This window comes from Taudactylus pleione, unplaced genomic scaffold, assembly GCF_031769625.1.
Source record: "Taudactylus pleione unplaced genomic scaffold, aTauple2 ptg000820l, whole genome shotgun sequence".
Taxonomy (NCBI): domain Eukaryota; kingdom Metazoa; phylum Chordata; class Amphibia; order Anura; family Myobatrachidae; genus Taudactylus; species Taudactylus pleione.
Window position 1 is genome coordinate 1,595,011 of NW_028285222.1, and position 24,903 is coordinate 1,619,913.

Consider the following 24,903-nt stretch of genomic DNA (forward strand, 5'->3'; position numbering starts at 1 on the left):
TATTGGGCAGTGACAGGGAGGGGGCTAATTATTGGGCAGTGACAAGGAGGGGGCTAATTATTGGGTATTCTTGGGCAGTGATAGGGAGATGGCTAATTATTGGGCAGTGACAGGGAGGGGGCTAATTATTGGGCAGTGACAGGGAGGGGGCTAATTATTGGGCAGTGATAGGGAGGGGGCTAATTATTGGGCAGTGACAGGGAGGGGGCTAATTATTGGGTATTCCTGGGCCGTTACAGGGAGGTGGCTAATTATTGGGTACTCTTGGGCAGTGATAGGGAGATGGCTAATTATTGGGCAGTGATAGGGAGATGGCTAATTATTGGGCAGTGACAGGGAGGGGGCTAATTATTGGGCAGTGATAGGGAGGGGGCTAATTATTGGGCAGTGATAGGGAGGGGGCTAATTATTAGGCATTCCTGGGCAGTGATAGGGAGGGGGCTAATTATTGGGTTTTCCTGGGCAGTGACAGGGAGGGGGCTAATTATTGGGCAGTGACAGGGAGATGGCTAATTATTGGACAGTGACAGGGAGGGGGCTAATTATTGGGCAGTGATAGGGAGGGGGCTAATTATTGGGCAGTGATAGGGAGAGGGTTAATTATTAGGCATTCCTAGGCAGTGATAGGGAGACGGCTAATTATTTGGTTTTCCTGGGCAGTGACAGGGAGGGGGCTAATTATTGGGCAGTGACAGGGAGGGGGCTAATTATTGGGTATTCCTGGGCAGTTACAGGAAGGTGGCTAATTATTGGGTATTCTTGGGCAGTGATAGGGAGATGGCTAATAATTGGGCAGTGACAGGGAGGGGGCTAATTATTGGTCCAGATAGAACTCACCAAATATAACCTATACCGGTCCTACAAAGGTTTCTTTACAGTGTTCTCTTCCTTTCTCCTCCTGGTTAACCATCACACATATAAGGCTAATGAAATGGGACTCACCTATAGGCCCCTTGTCACATGCACATAAAGGTATCTTGGTCGGGGAGCAGTATCCAACAGATGACACCTCAATTTTTTAAAGAAGAGAGAGATGGGCTTCTCCAAATGGATAATTTATTCCATAAAATACATAAAACATGGATTGACCATGGGCAAGCACAGCACAGAAGATAAAGGCTAAAATGGGCTACCTTTATATGCACGTGACAAGGGGCCTATAGGTGTCTGTGAAGAACACGTATAAAGGAGGAATAGAGATTGGATATTCCATTCACATCTATAGACCTTCCTGTGTTGTTTTTGTTATATAGACAGCGCTTATGTATTATGTCAATCTGTAGTTATATGTTTGTTTAGGTTGGTGAACCTTGGATATAATACTTAGCAGCAGTCTGAGGCGCAAGGTACTGATCATTCTTTGCATGTGTTAGATGGACAGGTAACCAGAATTATAGAATTGCACAGTGGAGGCGGACAGCGGCACTACATGGTCCCTGTGCCCACCACTCACTGCTCGAATTGTCATTACTAATGTTGCACAATGTTATCTTCCTTCCTTCATCAGTCATGCTGGATGGAGACCGAAGTCCTGTCCGGGGCTCAGACGGGACCCCTGGATTCTCAGAAGCTTATCTAAGAGGCAGCAGTGGAGAGACAACGATGGGGTAGATAGGGGCGGGGGGAAGATGAAGACAGGGAAAGATGGGGAGGGAAGAAACTGGGGGAAGGGGGTAGAAAGTGGGAAAGGGAGAGAGAGACGGGATAAGAAATGGGGTGAATAAGATGGGGAAGAGGGGGCAAGATATAAAAAAGGGGGGTGGGGAGAAGAAAATAACTTGCCACCTGGTGATTGATGGATCTGTAGTACTAGTACTATTGGTTGCTGACAGGGGCAATAAAAATGCATTCATGGTGCCATAAAGTAACGTGTTGTCCACTCAAAATTTGACTTAAGTTTTCTCAACCGGAAGAGTGACAGCACCAATTGTGGCCCCTTTTGTGTTGTGCCAAACAGGCACCTGATACTCCTGGCAAAATGTACAGAATATGTGCTTTGGAAAATTCTGCCCTACAAAGTTAATGCACAAAATGATTGTCTATTTCCCTGCCTTATTCCAATCTTGCCTGGCATAGAGTAGGCAGCGTGTTCATCCTGCATGTTAATCCGTGTGCTGAATCTGGAAGTACAGGGCATTCACTGAAAATAGGTCACACAGCCAGAAGGAACGTACTTACAGCGGTGAACACATCTCTAATATAAAAACAGAAAATGATTGCCTGCATTTGTGGTGGCGATTTTGATCTTTGAGGACCTATTGGAGTCCCTGTAACTTATGCGATCTTCAATTTATCCAGCACCTTAGACTTGGTTTCAGGTGATGGCAGTGATATGTCTACAGTGTTATCCCCCAAAATTCCCCAAAGCCGGACAACATCATGAGCCAGCCGGGGTAAGGGGGGGGGTACAGTGTCCCCTGGAGAAGCAGACCGAACCCCATCACAGGAGGCAAGTTGCAGCCCACTGCGCACTCTCCCCCCCTTTCACCCAGCATCCACCCACTGCCCAATGAGCTCTAGGGGAGAGGCTGTAAATCAGTAATGCCTGCAGCCAGCCCCTAGTGCAGGGTGGGCCAGGTCCGAGGTGAAAGGGGCTCAGTGAGCACCTCCACTGCCAACGCTACCCCCCCCCCCGCGCTGGCCGACCCGTGCCAGACAGAGCACCCATCAAAAAGGCCCTGGGGAGAACACTGGTCTAGTTGTGGTTAATGTAGGTAGTTATGATTACATTCTGGGGGTAGCAGTGGCATGTCTGGCTGGGGTGATTATGGGTAGTAACACTTTCTGGGGATGGCAGTGAAAGGTCTAGTGGTGGTGAATATAGGTATTAATAGTGAAGGCAGCGGTATCACTATCAGTGGTGAATATGGGTCGTAATGGTTAATTTCTGGCAGTGTTCAGTGCCAGACTGGCCCTGTGGCACTTCTGGCAGCATACTTCCTGTCTGTAGACTTACCTGGCGACAGAAAGGAAGTGTGCCTATCACAGATGGACTGAGTCAGTTTAGCCCCAATGGGCAGGGGATATGTGGACCTTATCAATAATGACTTTTAGATAAATCCCCATGTATTTAAAGCACACAATGCTCAGCATGCCATGCAGGGGACTCAAACTCACAACCTCATGTACCACAGGTCAAGACACTTAACACATTAACTATTTGCACCTGTGTAGTAAGCCTTGTAATTCTAACTATATTTAAGCTAGTTGTAATTCTTATCTTAGACCACCACAGCCAAGCAGAACTATGGGCCTGATTCTGACCCGGTCGCAAGCGCTGTGCGCTTGCAATCGGGTCGATGGTGGGCCAGTGCGCATGCGCACGACGGAGCCAGCTCTGTCGTGCGCATGCGCGAGACCCGGATAGCGACAGGCACTCCTTCGCTCCGGGTCTCGCAAAACAAAGGGGGCGAGCTGTCGATGTTGAGTGACAGCTTGCCCCCTTTTGTGGGCGGGCCAGGGGGTGGCTGCCCAGACGGAGGTGTTCCCATGAGAACACCTACCGTCTGGTGGCGGCCCCACTGACATCACAAGTGATGTCAGTGGGAGAGCTTTCGGCTCTGTTTGAGCCGAAAGCTCTCTGGGGCTTGCGGCAACGAGACCCTACCACAAGGGTCTCGTCACAAGCACGATGGTCTTGACCAGGAGGCCGTTCTAAAAAAAAACAGAAGGCCGGCACTGATTCAGAGCGAGCGCTCTGACAGAGTGTCCGGCTCTGAATCAGGCCCACAGTCCCATTAGGGTGCGGGAAGGGGGGGGGGTTAGGTTTAAGCACCCCTGGGGGGAGGTTACTGTTAGGCACCACTAAGGGAGGGCTTGGGTTAGAGGCGGGAGAGGGTTAGGTATAGCCTTTATACTCACCCTGCCGGGATCTCCTTATGCCGTCCTTCCGGCGTCTGTATTTCATCCGCCGGGCTGATGTCCGGCAGTATACCGTACCGAGTCCGTATTGCAAAGGGGTATTTCTTACCTGCTTTGTGTTTAGAATTGTTATGGTAATATTATCCATTGATTATATATTCTCATACAGGTTATTTGATCAACTCTGCACATTGTATTGCACTATTATTTATTCTTCTATACAACTGTGTTTTTCTGCAGAGATACAGGTGACTACAGGCAGCAGTCTGTGCACTCATCATTTTTTGGGACTTTTTTTGTCAATAGTATTTACATATGTCATTTATTCATTTATTTGTATTTTAAAATACATACGTAGATGTACAATTTTATTTATTTGCACCTTAGTGCCTTTTTTTTTCTGACAGCGCCGATGAGTCCCCCTTTTTTCTGGATATGATATAGGAAGTTTGGTATTCAAATCCCTTGCTTGGAGCATTCTGTATTTTGATACAGGCTGATTCAGTCAGGATAATCACTACCAACAAAAATTAACCGTAGTATGTATGCGTGTGTGAGCATGTGGTAGGGACTATAGATTGTAAGCTCCACAGGGGCAGGGATTGATGTGAATGGCCAGATGTTCTCTGTATAGCGCTGCGGAATATGTGTGAGCTATATAAATAACTGGTAATAAAATAATAATAATCCCCTGCAGGATGAGCAGTGATGTGTGTATTTTAATACAGAAAATGATGTACACTAGTATGTTGTTTTACTAATTATATTTGTATTGTAAGAGTAAAGACTTAGGGGCCTATTCATCAACACTAAAATAAAGTTTTTAAGGACATTTTCCTTAAATAACGTTATTTTGGTATTCATGTAGCCACTTAGCACAGGAGATATCACAGATATCTCCTTGCTAAGTTCCCCTGTGTTAATTTCCACACTCCCCATACATTAGTACATTAGTATGGGGATGTGGAAATTGTGGTATTCATCAAATTCCGAAAATTATGAATTTTCGGAATTTGATGCAGTTACTATTCGCCACTGTGAGGTGGCGAATAGCAGAATCGACTTACCTGTATCCGCGTGTGCACGTCCCCCGACGAGTCCCTCCGGCGCTCTGCTCCGTCCTCAGGCTCCGGAGACTGGTCGGACATGTGTGCTCCCCAGCAGAGCACAAGAATATTTTGAAAAAAAAAAAAGTTTTTTTTTTTTCTAATCTGTCATGTGGTCTGCTGGGAAACCACATGACTGACCAGCAGGACGGAGCCGGAGGCTGCTGCGCGGACAGGTAAGTCGGAGGGGGAGGTGAGCGGAGGGGGGAGGGGGTGGGGGGGGTACACAAACTTAACGCATCTGTAGGCAGTGCTGCGCGTGCGCTGGTTTTACAGATGTAACAGCGCATGCGCAGCACTGTTTCCAGATGCGATAAGGTAGTGTATGCAGGGAAAAGTATCTATTTCCCGAAAAGCTGTCATCGCAAAAAATGACAGCTTTTCGGAATAGATACTTATGGAGAGGTGGAATGATGAATTCCACCTATAATTAGGTAGAACTCCATGCGAGTTCTAAACCTAATTATCTCTAGAGAATTTTGAGGTTTAATGAATAGGCCCCTTAAGCTGGCCACACACTAGACCAACTTTCATCCAACCATCCAACTAGTTGGCTGGTTGGATGTAAGGCCCTCATTCAGAGCCGTACGCTCTGAGCAGAGCGCACGCTCTGAATGAGGGCCGGGCTCCTGGACGCTCGTATAGCTGTGGGTCACCACCCACAGGCTATACGAGCGTGCTTTGTGATGGCCGCGATGGTCGAGACCATCGCGACCATCGAAATTGCGAGCCAGAGCCTGCGGTTGAGGTTTTCAACCGCAAGCTCCGGAGTGATTTTGGCTCTATCAGAGCCAAAATCACTCCCACTGACATCACTAGTGATGTCAGTGGGCCGGCTTCTGATGGGAGGCGTTCCCGTGGGAACGCCCCCGTCAGGGAGGCACGCCCCCAGCACGCCCACCAAAGGGGGCGTGCTGTCAATCAACATTGACAGCACGTCCCCTTTGATCGGACTTTCCTTCGCTCGTCGCGTCTGGCGCATGCGCACGACGGAGCTCCCGCCGTCGTGCGCATGCTCAGTGCATAACATCGACCAACTTGCGAGCGGACAGCCGCTCGCGAGTGGGTCTGAATCAGGCCCTAAGTTGGTCTAGTGTGTGGCCAGCTTAAGAAGTATGAGGAGTAAGGAACAAAAGGGGGAGGAGTTTATATAACTTAAAAAAAAAAAAAACCTTCTTAAAAAGAAGTCTAGATCTTCCCCTAGGACGGCAGTCATATGCTGACCCTTTCGTGCACAGAACTCAACAAATGGCCATCTGCACGCGTAATCGCAGTTGCGATCGGTAATGAATCAGACCCCATGTTATTAATAAGTACTAAAGTCACATTTACCATTTAAAATGCAATTAAATACAGATACAAAATAAAACTACTTTCAGTAACGTATTGTTGTCTTCCCCTTTGCTGATTGCAGATATCAAATAAATAATGCGAATAGATCGCAGTAGCCACACTTGTTATAGTAACAGTATCAGTGGGAGGGATCAAGATGCAATCAGCCAATCAGAAGCATCTGCCGATCATCATCATCATCCGAGTATGTTTTGCACCAGTGGGTTGAGTATTGCGAGTTATACGCCTCCTGGCAGGCACGTATGCATCTCTGTTGTGGCCTAAAAAAATTTTAAATCATGCACTTGGATCTCAAAACCCCAAAGCCTAAATGTAGTATTAACGGCACTATAATGGGCACTACTGCGGAGGAAAGGGATGTAGGAGTCAATATTTCAGGTGACTTAAAGATAAGTAAGCAATGTAATGTTCTAGAGGTCATATCTCCAGAACGATATAAAACATTAGAGACTGTACAAAGAAGGGCAACTAAAATTTTGCATGGCCTACATCACAAAACGTACCCGGAACCACTAAAGATCTTATTATGTATAGTTTGGAGCAGAGAAGGGAAAGGGGAGACATGATAGAAACTTTCAAATACTGTATATCAAGGGTTTTATCATAGTACAGGAGGGAGACATTCTCCCAGGGCTATAACTAGGCTGGTGCAGCCGCACAGATCGCATGATGCCCTGGGGGCGGAACTGGCTGCCACTGCAATCTCCATTTGCCGGGCACCCGCTGCACTATTGTTACTAGCGGTGCACCCGGCTCCTTCCTATCCTGGTCTCTCTCCCCTTAAACAGCTCCAAACCCCTCCCCCCATTTGCGGCACCCCCAACCCCTTCCCCCACACACACACACACGTTACCCTTTGCTGCTGTCTGCCCCTCACACAGCTCCAACCTCCCATTCATGCCCCCCCCCCCCACAGGTTCCCACGGATTTGCCTGGGCTGGGGGGCTCACAACGCCCCCCGTCCCCAGCGCTGCAACTTGGGTTTTTAATCTATTTTTTTTTAGGGGGCATCGCCTCGCCTCCCGCAATTAGGCCACGCCCCCTTCACCTGGTCCCTGGCCATAGTGCCTAGAGCGCAAAGGAGGTGTTGAGCAGCAGGCGCAGCATCTGGTTTCGCAGGCAGGGATGGCAGATAACCAGTGAGTGACAGTGAGAGATTGGCAGCCAGGTGAGTACCGTCACTGTGACTCACCCTATGGAAGGGGACATTACTGTGTGGCATAATGTGTAAGGGACACTACTGTGTGGCATATTGTGTAAGAGGAATTACTGTGTGGTATAATGTGTAAGGGACACTACTGTGTGGTATAATGTATGAGGGGCACTACTGTGTTGAATAATATGTAAGGGGAATTAATAGGAATGGTATTGAAATGCTGCCGGCTGTTTAGCCACCGGTTCAAATACCGACTGCGGATGCCCGACAGGATGAAAGTTCTCGACTGGGGCAGGTAAGTATGATTACCCTCCCCTGTCCCCCCCCTAACCCTCCCTTAGGGGTGCCTAACCCTAAAACTCCCGGGGTGGTGCCTAATCCTAAGTCCCCCCCCAGGGGTGCCTAATCCTAACCCCCCCCTTCCCACACCCTAACCTCCCCCGAGTTGCGCCTAACCCTAACTCCCCGCAGGGGTGCCTAAAGATAACCCTGATTCTTCTGCATCCCTTGAGACCATGAAGCAGGAGACAGAGGGCTGGATACTGAGCCGCACGCAGCAGCGTCTATTTGCAGTCACCTGCATGTGAGTTTATGCAAAGGGCCTACGAACTCCTCCCCTTGTGTACATCGGGGCGGCTGAATATGGACGTTTAGCGTCCGTGTGCGCTGTCATACCGATTGTTGCATCCTTAGAGGACATCGTTGGTCGCATCATCAAAATTTGCACCACCCCTATGGCAGGTGCAGTTTCCCCGTCTGCCTACGGCCTCCTATGCCTGCGGCTGTGCATCCGGGACCGCAGCCGCTTTCATTGACGCGCCCACGACACGTACCATTTTTGTATGCACTACTGTTAGTCCTGGAGCAATACTCCCCACATCCAGGGAAAGTGGTGTCCCGAATTAGAAATCATATGCGTTTCAGCTGAAAATTAGACTTCTTCAGGCGACCGCTGCCCAGGAACGCGCATCACTCTTCCGCCACATTTCTCATACCGTCTGAATCGACCGCCAACAGCGCACGCTCAGTGTAACGCGCCCTAGGATTTCAGAAATTTTCACGCAAGCGCAGGAGCAAACAAGCGCTCAACTACGTGAACATCTGCGTTCCCCTGCGGCACAGAGAGTTCTGTACCTGCGACCTAGTCAGCATACTGAAGCTGCAGCCATGAGCACTAGGCACTTTTATTGGTAAATAATGGTAGCCGTCTGCCAGGATGCTGGAATAATAGATATATAACCTATAATGGTGTCATATCAATGAGCAAGTGCTTCTATACACCGATGTGGATTCTATAGTAAGTGCTCCATAAAATGTGACTGATCTGAGGCTTAATTATAGTTTGGTAATATTTCATATTTATTTCAGTACATTTTTCCAGGAAATGGAGAAGAGATTCACAAGTTTCCGATGTACTGTAAGTGGGATAAATGGAGATATTATTAATGTATAATGAAACTGGCAGCTGTGGCCACAGCACTTGGGACTATAAATGGTAGAAATCAGTCATACATTGACATGCAGAACGTACAGACGGATAAGCAATGATTGGGCGATTGTTAACTCGCAAAATACTTATTATAGTGCTTTGATGGACGTTCTTCACATCCACAGTACACTAATGAGCCGTCTCTTAGCACCCCCTTATTAGTATATCTGTCACGTGAGGGCATGCCAGTCATCAGTAATGGATTTGCAGGTGTTATGGACAAAGGCTCAGTTAATGTTACAGGTTATGGACAGGTGACAGGGTCTCAGATTAATTATTTTGGATTTAGGACCCGGAATGTGGCCAGGGCTTCCCTCAGCCGGCGCTTGGCGATGACATCATCTCCAAGCTCCCAGAATCTGGCACTCTGTATAGAGTTAAAGGGACCCGGGTTGGATGACCCGGGACACCCATTTCACACTGGCCCGAAACCTGGATCCAACCCTTATTGGCACCCGGGTTGGAATCTCGGGACACTGGACTCAGGCTAACCCATTTACATATGAGCAGCAACCCGGCTTAACCTGGCAATAACCCGGGTTTTAGCTGGAGTGTAAAAGGGGTATACATTTTTGTGTACAGTCCAGAGTTTTAGAGCTAAAGTGGTGGTAAAAATTGGTGTTGGATCCACATGGTTAGGGTGGTCCCCAGGTTTAAAAAAAAAAATACACTGACAGCAGGTTACACATAAAATAATCCAAGGGAAAGGTTGACCCTTACTATTTATCCACTGGGGTGCACCCGCCAACAGGAAGTCATAGGTCCAGTCCAGACACAGAGGCAGAAGCCCAGAGGGCACTCACTAGTCTTCATATGCATAGAAAATTAGAATTTATTTATCACATTTTAACATAGCATGAAACAGCAATGGTCAGTGTTTTGGGTCGCCATGAGCCTTTGTCAAGACCTCTTCAATAGTCAACAAAATGATGCCCGATAACCACACATTCAGAGTCCCCTAAATGCCCACAATGCTGCACTTCTGATAACACCATATTAGGGTAAAAGGGAGACTGCGCAAGTGAAACATGGGTATATGTACGAAGGGGCGGCTAACGGGCGGTAAATGTCTCGACCTACTTCGCCCATTATTGTGATGAACCAGGTCCAGACACCACACGCATGATTTTGTTTTGTCGAAGAGGGAGAGTGTTAGTTCACCTGTCGGGCGAATTGTGCTCTCACTCTTTCGGCTGTCTGGCCGGAGCTTGCATACATTCTACACATTCGCCAGCCATTTTCTCCCAGTGGCACCCGAGGCTTTGTTTTGTATGCACAATCCCTGGCTGTGCTGTGCGGTGCAGGAACAACAAGTGCAGCTGTCGAAATCGATAGCTGCAGTTGTTGGAACGGTTAGTGTCACTGACGGTTCATACAATGGCCACACCAGATTGGCACCCTATATTGGTATAGTGACGCTGATAATGGCATGGACGCATTGCGCCTTTGTCATTCTGATCACTTCCCTGTATTAATACATGCAGGGAAGTGGTACCCGCAGCACTTAACGTGTGCAGTTATCAAAGGACAGGTAATGCCACATTATACATCTCCCCCACAGAGTGAGAGAGGGAACATGAGAGAGCAAGAGTGAGTGTATGAGAGCAAGAACAAGCATGAGAGACAAGTGCACATGCAAGAGCAAGCATGTTAGAGCAAGTGCACGTACAGGAGCAAGCATGAGAGAGCAAGTGCACGTACAGGAGCAAGCATGAGAGACCAAGTGCATGTTCAAGCATGAGAGAGCAAGTGTGCAAGAGCAAGCATGAGAGAGCAAGTGCACGTGCAGGAGCAAGCATGAGAGAGCAAGTGCACGTACAGGAGCAAGCATGAGAGACCAAGTGCATGAGCAAGCATGAGAGAGCAAGTGCACGTGCAAGAGCAAGCATAAGAGAGCAAGTGCACGTGCAATAGCAAGCATGAGAGAGGAAGTGCAAGAGCAAGCATGAGAGAGCAAGTGCAAGAATGAGAGAGCAAGAGCAAGCATGAGAGAGCAAGTGCAAGAGCAAGCATGAGAGAGCAAGAGCAAGCATGAGAGAACAAGTGCAAGCATGAGAGAGCAAGTGCACGAGCAAGTGCACATGCAAGCATGAGAGCAAGTGAAAGAGCAAGCATGAGAGAGCACGTGCAAGAGCAAGCATGAGAGAGCAAGTGCACGTGCGAGCATGAGAGAGCAAGTGAAAGAGCAAGCATGAGAAAGCAAGTGCAAGAGCAAGCATGAGAGAGCAAGTGCACGTGCAAGAGCAAGCATGAGAGAGCAAGTGCAAGCATGAGAGAGCAAGTGCAAGCATGAGAGAGCAAGTGCAAGAACAAGCATGAGAGAGCAAGAGCAAGCATGAGAGAGCAAGTGCAAGAGCAAGCATGAGAGAGCAAGAGCAAGCATGAGAGAGCAAGAGCAAGCATGAGAGAGCAAGTGAAAGAGCAAGCATGAGAGAGCAAGTGCACATGCAAGCATGAGAGAGCACGTGCAAGAGCAAGCATGAGAGAGCATGTGCAAGAGCAAGCATGAGAGAGCAAGTGTATGTACAAGCACAAAAGAGAGCGCGACAGAGAAAAGTACATGCAAGAGAGAAAAAGAAAACTTGTGGGGGTATTCATCTTAAAATATGCGCTACCTAACATATTTTGTAACATATGCAGCTGTCATTTTCTTCTAGACTGTCACCACCATCACATTATCCATACACCGCATCATGCTCTGCTCGTCCATCCCCCCGTGTCATGCTCTACTCTACTCACCCGTTCCCCTCTGTCACTCTATATATTATGCCCATCCTCCCCATCACACTGAATTTGCTCTTCCCCTCCATCATATATGGTCGCTCGTCTCCCCAGTCATTTTCTACTCACCCACCCTCCCCATCATGCTCCACTAACCGTCCCCAAATTACATTATATTCGCCCAGCCTTCCCATCATGCTCTACTCACCCATTCCCCTCTGTCATTCTCTACATGCCCATCCTCCCTATTACTTACTACTCATTCAGACCCCCCAAACACTCTCTACTCACCTACCCTCCCCATCATGCTCTACTCACCTGGACCCCATCACATTATACTCACCCAGCTCATAGTGTTCTACTCAGCCCTCCTCCATCACTTTGTACTTGCCCAGCCTTCCCATCATGCTCTACTAACCCATTCCCCTCTGTCACTCTCTACATGTCCATCCTCCCCTTCACAACCTACTTGCTCGGCCCCATCACTTACTACTCTCCCACCCTCCCCATCATGCTCTACTTGCCCAGTCACTCTCTACTAATGTCTCTGGCAAATCACCCACCCCCCAATCACTGTATACGTGCCCATCCACCCCATCATGCTCTACTCACCTGGTCTGCACCGTCACTCTCTACTTGTCCACCATCCCCATCATGCTTTACTCACCTGTCAATCATCACACACTCATCCATCCTCCCCATCATGCTTGACTCGCCATCACCCATTATGATCTACTCACCCACCCTCCCAATTATGCTCTACTTGTACATTTCCCCAGTTATTCCCTACCAACCACCCTCCCCATCAAGCTCTACTCACCCGTCTCGCCATCTTAATCAACATGTCCACCACCCATCATGCTCTACTCACCCACCTGAACATGCTCTACATGCCCACCCAATTCTACTCACCCACCCTCATCATGCTTTACTTGCCCATTTTACCTATTACTCTCTACCAGCCATACTCCACATCAAGCTCTACTCGCCTGTCCCGCCATCACTCTCTACATGTCCACACCCCCAATATTGTCTACTTGCTCATTCCTAGTCACTCTTTACTCACCTATCCTCCCCATCATGCTCTTCTAGCCCTTACCCCTGTCACTCTCTACTTGCCCGTTCCACACGTTATTCTCTACTCGCACACCCTTTCCATCACATTCTACTCTGCCATTCCCCCATCCCCCTGTTACACTCTACTTGCTCACCTTCTTCATCACGCTCTCTTAACCTTTGCTGTGGCTGTATTTATAGAGCTTCTTTTTACTGCTTCTAGCTGTTCAGCATTCTAAGCGTTACGTCTGGTCCACAGAACCAACTACAGGGATCACATTCCTGGCATAGTCATGTCATTTTGTTTCCATCACAGCATTGAAGGCAATAGTCTTCATCTTGGTGTGACATGGCAGTAGATGAAAACTTCTCTATATTATTTTCATATCTGGACATTGATTTGGAACACTTTCCTGCAGAGATTCCTTATCACCTCGAGAAAATATCTTCCCTGATCTATATATAGTGTATTTGGATCTAAATGTTGCTAACCTATAGATCCAAATGGTCACTACTCTCTTTGAGGCCTTATCTGAATTCTTGCATTTCATTTACTAAGATATAGGTCTGGTTTTCTCAGGGATCAATGACAAGTTCTCCACTTCCTGAAAGCAGATGTATTATATTACTTTGCCCTTCAACAAATACTTTACATTATTGAAAATCGTTTACTGCTCCCATTACAGATACAGTTCTGAGTGTTGGATATATTACATCTAACTCAGTACAGTAACCCGACGATCAACTATATTTCACAGAATAGAGGAACAAATAAAAGTATTTAAAACATATGTATTAATATCACTCTAGAGGAAAATGTGTGCACAGATTACGTGTGCTTTAATGTATGAAATGCAAGAAGAATATTTTGCCTTTTCAGTATAAAATGACTAATTACCGCAATGTTGTCATTTGCACAAGCACAGACCTATAATGTCATCACAAACCACATGGTGCCAGGACCCATCTGTTGTTAAACTTAAAGGTCATTGGACCCAGTTTGTTCAAGGGAATATTGAAATGTAAGAATTGTTAATTATTAAATATGACCAGGTTTTTTTTATTATTATTTCTCAATTGAGATATTTACATGGTAATTTTATCATTAATTCATGCATGCTCTTCATTGGTTTCCATATGAAGGACATGCATAAAAATGTACCTCCACCCCAAATTACATAATAATTTTATATAAAAAAAAAAATTCTCCCATAAATATTGGGGATACCATTCTTCATTAATTAAAATATGTCCCACAAATTGAGCTTTTTTTATATACATTTTGACTATATGATTTACATATTTACAGGGCTGTGTAAATGAAAGTGTCCTAATTTAGAGCACTCTGGAATGAGTTCTAAGGCTTTTAATGAAGAAAAAAATTGGACAACAGGTACTTCAGAGGACACCCTAGCAATTAATTGAAAAAAAATAATTGTTTGGTCACTGGGTGGCGATGTGGCAATACAAATCACTTCAAGATTTCAGTGTGTCCTCCATTGTGGTCAACAACAGTTTCCAGAAGTACAGAATTATCTGTAGTAGAATTTAACATGTCAGGTGGAATAGCCAGCATACTGTATGACATCTAATGCTGTTTTTCAGATCTGACAGGCTACTGTATGACATCCTCCCGAATACACCTACTTCTTCCAAATACCCCAAAACCAAAGTCGCACAGTATGAGGTCCGGTGATTAGGGTGGTCAAGATATCTGAAATCTGTGACTGATAACCCATTCTTCGGTAAAGTGTTGCATTAGCAATTGTATCACAAAAGTTATTTGTATCGCCACATCAACACCTGTTGACATTTGCAACTAGATTTCTTTAAAAAAAAAAAAATTGGCTATGTCATATGTCTAAGCTCTCTTAAACAAGTCCCAAATCTTTTATACACTTGTCTTCTCATTTGCAGAATCATTGCACATTATCACGCCCCACTTACAAAGTTCTTTGCCTTCTAAGGCATACAAGCATTGGATGACTTTTGGCATAAATTGATAAGACATTTATAAAAGATTGAGACCGTAGTTTATTCTTGCTCTAATTAATGAAATACTCCCCATCCTTGAATTACAATAGCCATGGCCTACGTGCAATTTGCAACATCCTCGTCTGAGGGCCGAAATTCTATATTTGGTAAATAAGTCAGACAGTGCGCAAAAGGAAGGTCTTAATGTGTTCCTTTTACTCCCTAACTTTGCAGAAAAACAAGTTAGGTAATGTCTTTCTTAAAGTAACCATGATATCTAAGTCCTGCTCCAGCATCATGGCTGACAAATGGTTCTAACATTAAATGATATATATGTGAGTTCTTATATGAATATGATATAAGATTATATGAATATATGCGTATATAAGTATATGAACACATATGGCGTGTACATATAAGTAAATATAAGTAACAAACCAGTATATATTTTGAATTATATGATCTTTTCCCGTACTAGATGTTTCCTACTAAATTGTACTTCTACACATATTTTGAAATACCGTAATTAATCTTTATTATGAGCAATAGAACTCACTCCAGAGTGCTCCAAGTAGTGATACTTTAATTTTAACGGCTCTGTAAATAGGATACATATTCATTATAGACCATGGTTGTCACTGACCGATTCCGGGGGGAGAGAGAGAGAGGACACCACCACCACACTGGCTGAGTCAGGGGAGAAAGAAGACACCACTTCGGCACTGGCCAAATCGGGCGGGGGGGGGGGGGGCGGGGGGAGAGGACACCACCGCAGCACTGGCAGAGAGTCAGGGGTAAAAGAAGACACAACCACTACACTGGCCAGATCAGGAGAAAGAGGAGGATAATACCACACTGGCCGAGTCAGTGAGAAGGAGAACACCACCACTTCACTAGCTAAATCAAAGGAAGAAAGAAGACACCACCACCACACTGGCCAAGTCAGGGGAGAAAAAGGACACCACCACCACTTCACTGACCGAGGCAGGAGAAAAGGAGGACAATACCACCACATCACTGTCCGAGTCGGGGAAGAAAGAGGGCACACCACCACGCTGGCTGAATCAGGGAAGAAAGAAGACACCATCACAGCAATGGCCGAGTCAGGGGAGAAACAGGTCCCCATCTGTCTATTAGACTGTAAAAAATGCAAAGTTTTAGGAGAGACAAGAGAAGATTGTTACTCCTTATGAGTATTTCATTGAAATATAGCAAGAGGATATCAAACTTATTAACCATCTAGTGTCAGGGGGTATTTACCTTTTTAACTACCATAGGTGCAAGGGGTGCAGCTGCTATGGGGCCCATCTTCATTGTAAAGGTTAAATAACTCTCAATCTATGGCTTCCTGCTGACTCCATTTCCCCTCCTCACATCATGTCACTGCTCCTGTCCTCACTGACAGATCACTCATTCCCTGATAAACTCTGTGCTGCTGGGGACCTTCCTATATATAACTCTCAGGGGTATATTTACAAAAAGGGAGAGTTTTTTTGCCCATAGCAACCAATCAGATTCTACTTAACACTTAACTAGCACCTTCTAGAAGATAATAGCTAGAATCTGATTGGTTGCTATGGGCAATATCTCCACTTCTAAAAACTGTCACTGTAGTAAATATACTCCTCAATGTGTGGCTTCCTGCTGCTTCCATTCCCCTCCTCACATCATGTCACTGCCCCTGTCACATGCAGCCCTGTCCTCGCTGACACATCACTCATCTCCTGATATACTCTGTGCTGCTGGGGACCCTGCTCCTTCCACTATATAACTCTCAGTCTGTGGCTTCCTGCTGCCTCCATTCCCCTCCTCACATCAGGTCACTGCCCCTGTCACATACAGCCCTGTCCTCACTAACACATCACTCATCTCCTGATATACTCTGTGCTGCTGGGGGACCCTGCTCCTTCCATTATATAACTCTCAGTCTGTGACATCCTGCTGCCTCCATTTCCCTCGTCACATCATGTCACTGCCCCTGTCACATGCAGCCCTCTCCTCACTAACACATCACTCATCTCCTGATATGCTCTGTGCTGCTAGTGGACCCTGCTCCTTCTACTATATAACTATCAGTATGTGGCTTCCTGCTGCCTCCATTCCCCTCCTCACATCATCTCACTGCCCCTGTCACACGCAGCCCTGTCCTCACTAACACATCACTCATCTCCTGATACACTCTGTGCTGCTGGGGACCCTGCTCCTTCCACTATATAACTCTCAGTATGTGGCTTTCTGCTGCCTCCATTCCCCTCCTCACATTAATTGTAAGTAAAAAAAAATATTATAAACTACTTTTAAAAGTATTTAATATGTGGAGGTGGTCAGTGTGCAGTCCCCGTGCGGTCCCCTCCCTCAATATACTACTCTGTGCCTTTGCCAGAGTCTACTGTGCGTGAACGTATCACAGCGCCACTTTCCCAGTAATTTCTGCAGTGTCGGCCGGTAGGTAAGTTTATTCAGTGGGTGCAGGGTGTGTTCTGTGCAGGCCCAAATGCACCGTACACCCTGCACCCATTATAGATATGCCTGCTGTTTGCCTGTCCAGTCTCCCGGGACATGTGCCCAAGTCACCCAGGTAGCTGGGATATGAGCAGTCTTGGGCTTTCAGTACCAATGAGTGAACAAATTAAAAAAAAAATGAGGAAAGCAATAAAAAGATAAAACGGATACAATTAATATATTTCAAAATTATTTCCAGTTGAAATAAAATTCTTATTTAAAGAAAGAAAATGAAAACATTATTTAAATGGATTTTCTTCTGCTAGTCTCCTTGTCATTGTTCGGTAAATGCTTTGGGGAAAGGGATCACCAATGGGGGTTACCTGCAGCAGTATCCCCCTGGATAGTGTATTTTCACCATGTAATATAGGCATATGGAAGCACTCCCCTACCTGCTACAGGTGGCACCATCTTTCCAGTGATGTACTTGGCCCAGGTGCAGAAGATAATGAAGACTCTCTCTTCACTATCTGCTGTGCCAGCACCATCTTTTCCAAAGAAATAGTAGGATAGATGGTGCCACTGGCAGCAGGTATGTGTGTGGGTTCCCTTCACAGCACAGTGGAGAGTCTATTCTAGGTACAAGGTGGCACAAGGTATACACGCCACTGAGAGGGCACGGTTATTGCTAGGACCACCCTACCAAACACCTGACAATTGTTCGCTGTGTTATGATATGTTGCAGAATGCAGATTATATCTTCTGACAGAACGGTCTCTGTATTGTGGGTATTTCTAAGTAGTCAATAAAAAAAGGAATTGTTGCGCTTAATTGTGGACGTTTACATTAGATTGAGGTATCATCCTTAATTAAAACAATAATCTTTTCTGTGTTCAACATCTTGACCTCAGTCTGGAAACAAAGCATCTTTCAGGAGGAATATTTAGTATTATTAGCAACATAATATTAGAGCATCCTGTATCACGTCGTAAATCAGACCATTGGTTTCTATGGCAAGTTTGCCTTTGGAGAGGTCGGATACGAGCTGTGATCACCATTATTTTTTAAAACGCAGATACATGGGGAAAAACACAATAATGAGATATTTTGCAGTCTACTAATGTAACACTGCCCCCAACAATGTGAAATATCAGTGGAATAGTAAATATATGAGAGAGAGAGAGCGCCGTCTGCTGCGGGTCTGTTACTATGGAAACTGCAGTAACAGTCAATTCTCAGCTTCATCAACAATCTACAGCACAGAGTGCAGGAACACACGCCCCACAGATGCCATCCTCACACGGGCGACTCTTATAGCTGCTCAGCCCTAACAGATGTAGAATTTGTTACTGGAGCTGTAACAAAGCAATGTTCTGCAGATCCTAGAGAAGTCACTAACAATCTGCAAAATATATCACTACAGTATGTATCTGTCAGAGGATAGGTGGACTGGAGCAATTTTCAGCACAATTATGATTCTAGAAGCGTAGGAGCCAGAACCCCCCCCCCCCTTCCCCCGGGGCAGCATTACTGAGCACCTACGCCCCAGGCAACCAACCACCATGGCCACACCACTAATGGGGTGCCCCAGGTAACGTAGTGCCCCCCCTATACAGTGCCCCAGTAGCGGCCACCCCCCATACATTGCCCCCAATAGCAGCCACCCCACCTGTGCAGTGCCCCCAGTAGTGGTCCCCATATACAGTGCCCTCAGTAGTAGTCCCCCTATGTAGCGCCCCCAGAAGTGGTCCCCCCTATGCCTTGCCCGTAGTAGTAGTCCACCCAGTAGTAGCCCCCCTTATACAGTGCCCCCAGTAGTAGTAAACACTATGAAGTAGCCCCAGTAGCGCCCCCCCCATACAGTGTCCCCAGCAGGGTCGCCGAGAGGGGGGGGGGAGCGGGTACAGATTACCCACAGCAGTCTCCTAAGCCTGTGGGGGGAGCGATCACACTGATCGCGCCCCCCCTGGTTTTGCGCCGGGCTGAGGGGGCTCAGAGCGCCCCCTCTCCGCGGCGCTGCATATCTTTTTTTTCCGGGAAGGGGGCGTGGCCACACCTCCCGCGATTAGGCCACGCCCCCTATTACCTGGCTGCTCTCAGCGGGCCTGGTCCCCAGTATCGGTCACCCCCCCATGCAGTGCCCCCTGTAGCAGTCACCCCCCCTATGCAGTGCCCCTTACACACAAAAAACACAACTTACCTGAATCCACACTCCTGACGTGACCGCCGCTTTGCGCTCCAAGTCCCGGCCTGATCTTCTCCTGCACTATGGGAGAGACGTCATGACGTCTCTCCCATCACCTGCTGCAGGGGGGAGCCGGAAGGCGGAGCTCATGAGTGAGCTCCAGCCGGCTCACTCCATGGACACAGCTCCTAATGAGAGTCTCTGACTCTCATTGGCTACTATAACAAACACACAGCCACACCCGTGTAGTGTGGACCGCGCTCGTGGTCTGCACTACACTAGCGACGGGTGCAGCGGCGTCAGGGGGCTGCTGCAAATCTGGCCAACAGGCAGCCAAATCTGGTCAACATGGCGACCTGGCCCCCGGGTTTTGTCGAGCCCTGATATAGGGGATGTAGTCAGCATCACGGCGTGCAGGATGCCAATGGGCGTAATAGCGGCACAGAAATCCTGACAGTGTAGGGATCCTGGCACCAGAATGCCGACCGCCGGCATCCCAAAGGTAAGTATCTGGCGTTAGGGGGAGGGTTAGGGTGCAGGGTAAGGGTTAGACATTAGGGGGAGGGTTAGGCACTAGGGGGAAGTTTAGGTTAGGTTTTACCCCTTGGGGGGGTGAGGTTAGGGGTAGGGGTAAGTGTTAGTCTTACCTTGTTTCCTAACGGGCGTTGGCATTCTGACTGTCGGGATGCCACTGTCGGTATTCTGACCAGCAGGATCCCTACCGTCAGGATCTCATACTAAACCCATATATAGAGGTCAGAAATAAAATAATCTGCAGAATACATCACTGTGTATCTCCCAAAGGGGAGATGGAACAGAACAATGTTCTGCAGATCTCTAGGAAGGTCAGCAATGGCATAATCTGCAGAATATACCACTATGTACCTGGCCGGGGGGGGGGGGGGGAATATTCTGCAGATCACACAAGTTAATAGAGCATAGAAAATATGTTTACAGCACAGAAGGGTATCCCCTGCATTTTTATCCATTTTCCTCACGTGTGAACGAGAGCGGTTTTCTGCCTACATTACCATGTAAACGTATGCACTAAAAGCCGATGAGAGTTCCTTCCCAGGTCACTGTACCAGGTGACCTGATCATCAATCCCTACACTTAAGGTCGCTAGAGTAGGTGGTATAGGAGTCAGAAACAGAGTAAGAATTATTTTCCATTTTGAAATTAAACAAATACTCCCTGACGTTATATTCCGGATCATAAAACCTGCAGGCACGAGACATCAATCACAAATAATTTTATAAGCGATTATAGCAAAGATTGAAAAACAAAACAAAAAAAAACATGATCATTTTATCTTATGTGTCAATTTGCAAAAGCCCAAGTAACATACCCAGAACGCTAACCCCATCATTTCTAAAGGTTATCAGTCTGATCCAGTACCTCATGACCATACCCCAGGCCTCGTGATGACTATCCAACCATTGCCTCAGCGCTGTCATTGGTTCAGTCCACAAATGGCGGCTCCCTCTGTAGGAGACACATCCAGTCGCATGAGCCCTCACCCAGTACATGCTGTCTTAGATCGATTATCGTGTAGTTACTGTACAACAGCTGTCTCTTGGTCTTCGAGGTACATGGCACCCTCCTTCCGTGTCAGTGATCAAATAGAATTTGTGAAAGCAAAATATAGTTTGATGAATTTGTTAATCATCTATACATTCCCACTTCACTGCGGCAGAGGACCAACTGCAGTCACTGGGGCCCCTAATATAACAAATGATAATCAGCCAAGTCCAACCTTTCTGGCCCTTATGACAGAAAAACCGCAAGGGTACCAGAGATAGGCAATCATTGTGAGCACTATGACGCCATGTGAATAGAGCCTCCATTACTGTGGCCCCTCAGGCTGAAAACCAGTTATATGATGGTGGCCCTTTGGACTGAGGACAGTTCTAATCACTGAGGAGACTAGCAGTGCAATCACTGTGGCACCTGGCATAGAACCATTACAATTACTATGGCCCTAGAGAACCACTAGAATCATTGTGGCCCCCGACAAAGACACATTACAATCAGTGTGGCCCTAGACAACCAGTATATTAATGCAGGTGGGTTCTCCAGGCATTAAGGTCCCACTCCTTGCTTTTTGTTAAGGACTGGTGTGGTTCAGAAATCTGAAGCATAAGAGATTACTGTATAATTGGCTCGTTGTGTAAGGAACATGAAATAATGAATGTAAAAATGTTACAGAACATATATTATTTTTTTCTGACCTGTTACTGACACACGCTATTACCATGCACTGTGCGTTATCCGTGTATGGGAAGATGAAGGGCACCCAGACTTCTATGTGATAAACACAACACAGACAGATACATATTTGGTCCAATGTTTTATGCCCTCCATGGAATCCGTCACAAAAAGCCACCCTCGCCCTCAATTTTCATGCATCCAAAGATCTACCAGGGCTTTACCCCTTCTATAAGACACAAAACGACTATAGAACAGAACCTACATCCTCTTTGTGATTCCTAGTGAAGGGCAGAGAATGTGTTCCCTCCATCAGGAATACACGAATAGAGGAGCTGTACTGACAGCGTCACCTTCAGCAAGGAGCTTTACAATCGCTGAAAGAGATAATCAGGCGAGAGATGGAATAATATAGAATAACACAGCAGCCAGTTCTATGAGTTTTCCAGAAGGCTTCTTTCTGGGTTTTTTTATTTAACCCTCCGAGTGCCAGCACAGACTTTAGAGGGCACAGTGTTGCGGACAGAGATAAAAGCTTCTCTCAATGACATTGGATGCACCTATTATTATTGTTATTATTACTCGCCTTCGAATTACGGCGATGAATGTATAATTAATTAGCAGCACCTGCTTAGCTAAAAAAAAAATAAAGGAAATCAGAATTCTGTACATTCGACAGCATCATTTACTAATATAGTCTGAACTCCAGACGCTTTGCTGCTTTATTTACATTCGTAATTCATTCACCTTAACACCCCCAGATCATAAATTAACTTGCTGGCAGCCGGAGTGGCTCCTGTCTCTTTCTTGATGTAAGGGTTCTCCCATCTGACATCTCATCTCCATAGGTCACTGGACCTTGGAGGTTGTAGTGTATGTAGAGACAAGCCATTAATGGATTATAGAGTAATTACCCATCCTCCTCATGTATTGGCCAGAGAAGGAGAAAGCTATCTGTTGATGAATCGCACCCAGCCCTCAGGTTGCTATAGTGAATTCTCACTCCATACATGATGGGAGACATTTTATGTGAAACCAAAGTGTGTGGGGGAGGAGGCATTGAAAATGGGTGGTATACCTTACCCGTGCATATCTAGAGGAGTAGGGGTCTTCAAAGAGAGCCCAAATCCGAGGCTGCCATCTCCTCCAAAACCCTCCTGATTTGCCATCTGGAGAGTCACTTAGGGCCAAACGTTTAGTCATTTCCAGCTCTTCCTCTCCATCCCCGGAGTCCCCAGTGCCATCTACATCCCCATCATCAGCGCTGTTGTCCACAGGGCCACCCCCAAAGCTGTCCAGGGCTTCTTCTGCATCACGGTGCTGTCTGTAGGTCATCCAGCAGCAAGGCTCCACATCTGTCTCATCTATGCCCCAAAATGCCAGCTCTTCCTCATACAAGGGGCCACACACATCCGCCGGGCAGTGCAGCTTGCCCGTCCGGTAGTAATTCAGAATGTGGGCGAACACCCCTGGGTGTCTATCAAAGAAGAACTCATCGGTCCTGGGGTCGTAGTCAAAGTGACTGTGGGCATCGGGCTCAGCCAGCCACGCCAGCCTGGTCCCTGGCAAGGTGCGGAGGGTGCTGCGATAGGTCTGGTGTCTCGTTCCTCCCACGTTTATCACGATGCGATCTGTCTCGTCCCCTTGGCCCATGACGCCTATTGAACATGTCGTGTGTGAGTCCCAGTCATCAGTCCCAACAAGCACTCAATGCAAGGACTGTTCTCAAGGACACTGCTTGGAACAGCAGGGTGGGCACTGCCTCGGTGGGACAGGCTGGTAGAGGTGGTGTAACAGGTGGTCCCCAGTGTTATAGGTGGATGATGGCTATCAGTAGCACCTCTCCTGCCAGCCCCCTACATCCATGGCTCCTCTGTGCCTATTCACCTGACACGGAGCCTGCTGTACCTGGTGCTGAACGGACAGCTCCTCTGGGACTCTGCGCACTGGGACTCTGTGTACGGGTTTCTGCCACAGGCTGTGCGTGGATCTCCGGGCTCCAGGAACATGTAGCAGCTTCGCCAGAAGAGCAGCTCACTGACTGTGCCCTGTGCGCAGGCGCACAGCCTTATTGCTTCTAAGAAACGGCTTGACGTCTGGGTCCTAGTGCCGGAGGGTCAGCTTCTCAGTTTGAGAGAGAGAGATCCAATCTGTCTGCAACTCTGCACTGCAATCACCTAGGTTCTGCTATTCTTATCACGACGCTGCAATCACCTGGACTCTGCTGCTTGTATATTCCGACACTGCAATCGCCTGGACTCTGCTGCTCGTATATTCCGACACTGCAATCGCCTGGACTCTGCTGCTCGTATATTCCGACACTGCAATCACCGGGGCTCTGCTGCTCTTATATCCCGACACTGCAATCACCGGGGCTCTGCTGCACTTATATCCCGACACTGCAATAACCGGGGCTCTGCTGCTCTTATATCCCGACACTGCAATCTCCTAGGCTCTGCTGCTCTTACATCACGACACTGCAATCACCGGGGCTCTGCTGGTCTTATATCCCGACACTGCAGTCGCCGGGTCTGTGTTATTCATATATTCCGACACTGCAATCAACGTGGTTTGCTATTCATATATCCTTCCCTACACTGCAATCACCCGAGCTCTGATATTCATATATCCCGACATTGCAATCTTCGGAGGTCTGCTGCTTATATATCTCGACAGTGCAATGCAATCACCGGGTACCTGCTGCTCGTCTATCTCGACATGCAATCGCTGGGTCTCAGATATTTATATATTCCGGCACTGCTACTCATATCCTGACATTGCACCCTTTAATAAGTGTGACGGCTACGGGCGGGGTAAATAGTAATCACATGGGCTGCCCCAGGTGTGTGTGTGTTACCCCTTCCACAAAGGATGTCCCTCCCAGACACGTCAAGGACTGAAGGCAAGCAGCAGCTTTAGTGAGTGAGTCTGGGTGGGAGACAAGGGGAACACTGCCTGTCCCCAGCTGCCTGTTTTATGTACATCCACCCCTCCCTCAAAATATACTGTAGTGGTGTCCTGAGCATTGTCCATTAGCCCCTAATTATTACTCTGTACACTGTACCATGGAGTACTCTCAGTACACTAATCGCATTGTATGGATTATTTATCTACGCTTGTACAATATCCTGTAAATTCACACACTTTTGATAGTGAAGTCGGCACACATTTGATTTTTGTGTTATTATCTTTCTTGGAGTGTCCTGACCGAGATCTCCTAGAAGAACAGTGGTTCTCTAACTCGGTCCTCAGGACCCCACACAGGTCACGCTTTGCAGGTCACCCAGCAGGTGCACAGGTGTATTCATTAGTCACTGACACATTTTAAAAGTTCCACAGGTGGAGCTAATTA

At 47.1% G+C, this 24,903-nt stretch overlaps 1 protein-coding gene across 3 annotated transcripts in view; it reads right to left on the reverse strand.

The window, feature by feature from the left end:
* Nucleotides 1-24,422, reverse strand: part of KCNC1 (potassium voltage-gated channel subfamily C member 1) — a 186,524-nt gene extending 162,102 nt beyond the window's left edge. For 2 of the 3 annotated variants that reach the window (XM_088458258.1, XM_088458257.1), the window contains exon 1: nt 22,635-24,422. In XM_088458258.1, coding sequence (XP_088314384.1) covers nt 22,635-23,204 — 570 coding nt within the window. In that variant the 5' untranslated portion in view covers nt 23,205-24,422. The remainder of the gene's footprint in view (nt 1-22,634) is intronic. The other variant, XM_088458260.1, reaches the window with a different exon arrangement.
* Between the last annotated feature and the right edge of the window lie 481 nt (nt 24,423-24,903).